Source organism: Rutidosis leptorrhynchoides, chromosome 2 (assembly GCF_046630445.1).
Source record: "Rutidosis leptorrhynchoides isolate AG116_Rl617_1_P2 chromosome 2, CSIRO_AGI_Rlap_v1, whole genome shotgun sequence".
Classification (NCBI taxonomy): Eukaryota; Viridiplantae; Streptophyta; class Magnoliopsida; order Asterales; family Asteraceae; genus Rutidosis; species Rutidosis leptorrhynchoides.
Window position 1 is genome coordinate 124,637,271 of NC_092334.1, and position 2,279 is coordinate 124,639,549.

Below are 2,279 nucleotides of genomic sequence, written 5' to 3' on the forward strand. Positions count from 1 at the left end.
ATGATCATTTTGACTTGGCACCTAGCTAAAGATATTAATATTAATTCACTCTAGCATGAAGGCAATATACATAGAGTTAAATATTTGGTAGTTAATTAGTTTCCACTACAAAAGGAACAAAAAGATGTTAATTTATATTGGTCTTATTGAGAAAATATACAAAAAGTGATTGATAACAAGTAATTATCTGAACTACACCATGAAATTTCAGGAAGTAAATATATTCATGTATAAATAATATTCTTTTTAGTGTATCATACATCCCAATTAACAAGCAAACAGGAGCTTAGTTCAACCTGTTTGTTGCCATCTTGCTACTATAATTCGATAACTATGGCACACAACGGAGCGACTGTATTACGTGCCACCTCTGCAGATATAGAGACACCAGTGAAGGCTGATAGTGGAGATCATGGTGTCAAGAACAACCATGGCGCATTCCTTGATGTGGCCTTGAGGATGGTTTTGTTAGCATCTGCATTGTCTGCTGTATTTATTATAATCACTTCTAAAGAAAGCAAAATAATACACCTTTCGCCCACTGTCGCTGTACCCTTACAAGCGAATTGGGATCAGTCCCCAGCTTACATGTATGTTGCTATCACCTATGTCTGTATATATGTTAGATAAACTAGTTAGGATGTAACAGGGTAAGATTGAGTGTTGTTGTTGTATTTAGATGAGCGAAAGATATTTAACTGAACGAAATACTTTGAAACAACTTAATTAATTAACAGTTTAGATGTACGTGTGTACTGGTAGAGGAATGTCTGTCTACATCTTACTTTCCCATATCTCGCATTTTTAGCATTGGATGTTGTTGTTGTGTTTAGATGTATGTGACCATTGTTATGTTGCGCGCAGATATTATGTTGTAGCACTCTTTGTGACGTGCTTGCACAGCGTCTTCACTGGAATATTATCAGTTACGTCACAGAGGAAAATGGGAGGAAGATCTACAACGCACCAATTTTACGTGGCGACACTAGATTCTGTAAGTATGTCATATCTGTAATGATGCTATATAGGATTTGAAAACAGAATATTATGACTGTATATGTGAGTACAGAGTACTTATCAGGGGCAAAACACAAAATATGTGAAAAAAGTATATTAACTTATGATGAACGGATATTTGCGGTGAATGCAGGTGCTGTTAGGTATCGTATCTTCAGCGCTAGGAGCTGCACTAGGGGTCGGATACATAGGGCTTAAAGGGAACAAGTACTCATTCTGGAAGGGGATATGCAGTGCGTATGGTTCGTTTTGTCATCACTTAGCATACTCATTGATAATGGGGCTCACATCGGCTATCACAATTTTACTGCTCGTTTGCCTTTCGTTTTACTCGCTTCGGAAGAAGATCATCAAGCCATAAGGTGGTAATAATAAAAATGAAAAATATTAAGATCAATATACCAGCATGGTCATGGTATCTGTTTGATTCTATATTTCTTGTTTTTTGTGTGTGTCAAATCAATTCTGAAATTGAAGATCAGGAAAGATACAAATGATCAATGGTTGTTTAAATTATTATTCATGTTTTAAGGTTGGATTTGCAAATTCGATTAATAAAAGACCTGGTTAACGGCGTGAAAAGCTGATCAATTTTGGTTCAATTTCGGTAACTTTGTAGTGTCATTAGAAATCCTCGAACTTTTATTTGATTAAGCATGAAGTCATGGCAACTTGCCCTCTCAATGAGAATTTATTTGAAGTTTTGAATTTTGGATTGTGTTTTTGCTAAAGTAAACATGACAGTAATTAGTGATAAACTAAGTAACTAGTGCCCCTGGGGCAAGAAACAATTACCACAATACTCACGGAGGAGTATATGAGAGGTAAAAATGTAAACAATCATTCCTCCTCTATAGAATAAGAGGGGAAATCATTTATATAACAAAAACGAAAATCTAAAGGTTTAGGGTAGAAAATGTAAAACAATATATCGAAAAGGTAGAAACTTAAAAACCAAAATAAAACAAGCACCATGTATCAAGCACCATGCACCAAGCACCAACCATCACACGGCGTGCATGGTACATGGTGCGTGGTGCGTGTTCGCGAGCAAAAATGCATGTCTCGGTCATTATCTCGTAAACACGCATCATACACCAAGTTAGACGCATCATGCGTGGTGCATGATGCATGATGCGTGATTATGGAGTATTTTTGCAATTACAATTTTTAAGGGCATTTTGTCAAATACTTTTGAAAATGAGAACATTTTGATCAATTTCAAAGCTTGCAAATGGTCTTGGTACTTGATGGTGTGGACT

At 36.0% G+C, this 2,279-nt stretch overlaps 1 protein-coding gene across 1 annotated transcript; it reads left to right on the forward strand.

The window, feature by feature from the left end:
* The first annotated feature begins 333 nt into the window (after positions 1-333).
* On the forward strand, positions 334-1,378 carry LOC139888236 (CASP-like protein 1). The gene is made up of 3 exons (XM_071871259.1): positions 334-590; positions 865-994; positions 1,151-1,378. The coding sequence occupies exons 1-3, from the start codon at positions 334-336 to the stop codon at positions 1,376-1,378; spliced, it is 615 nt and encodes a 204-aa protein (XP_071727360.1).
* The last annotated feature ends 901 nt before the right edge of the window (positions 1,379-2,279 follow it).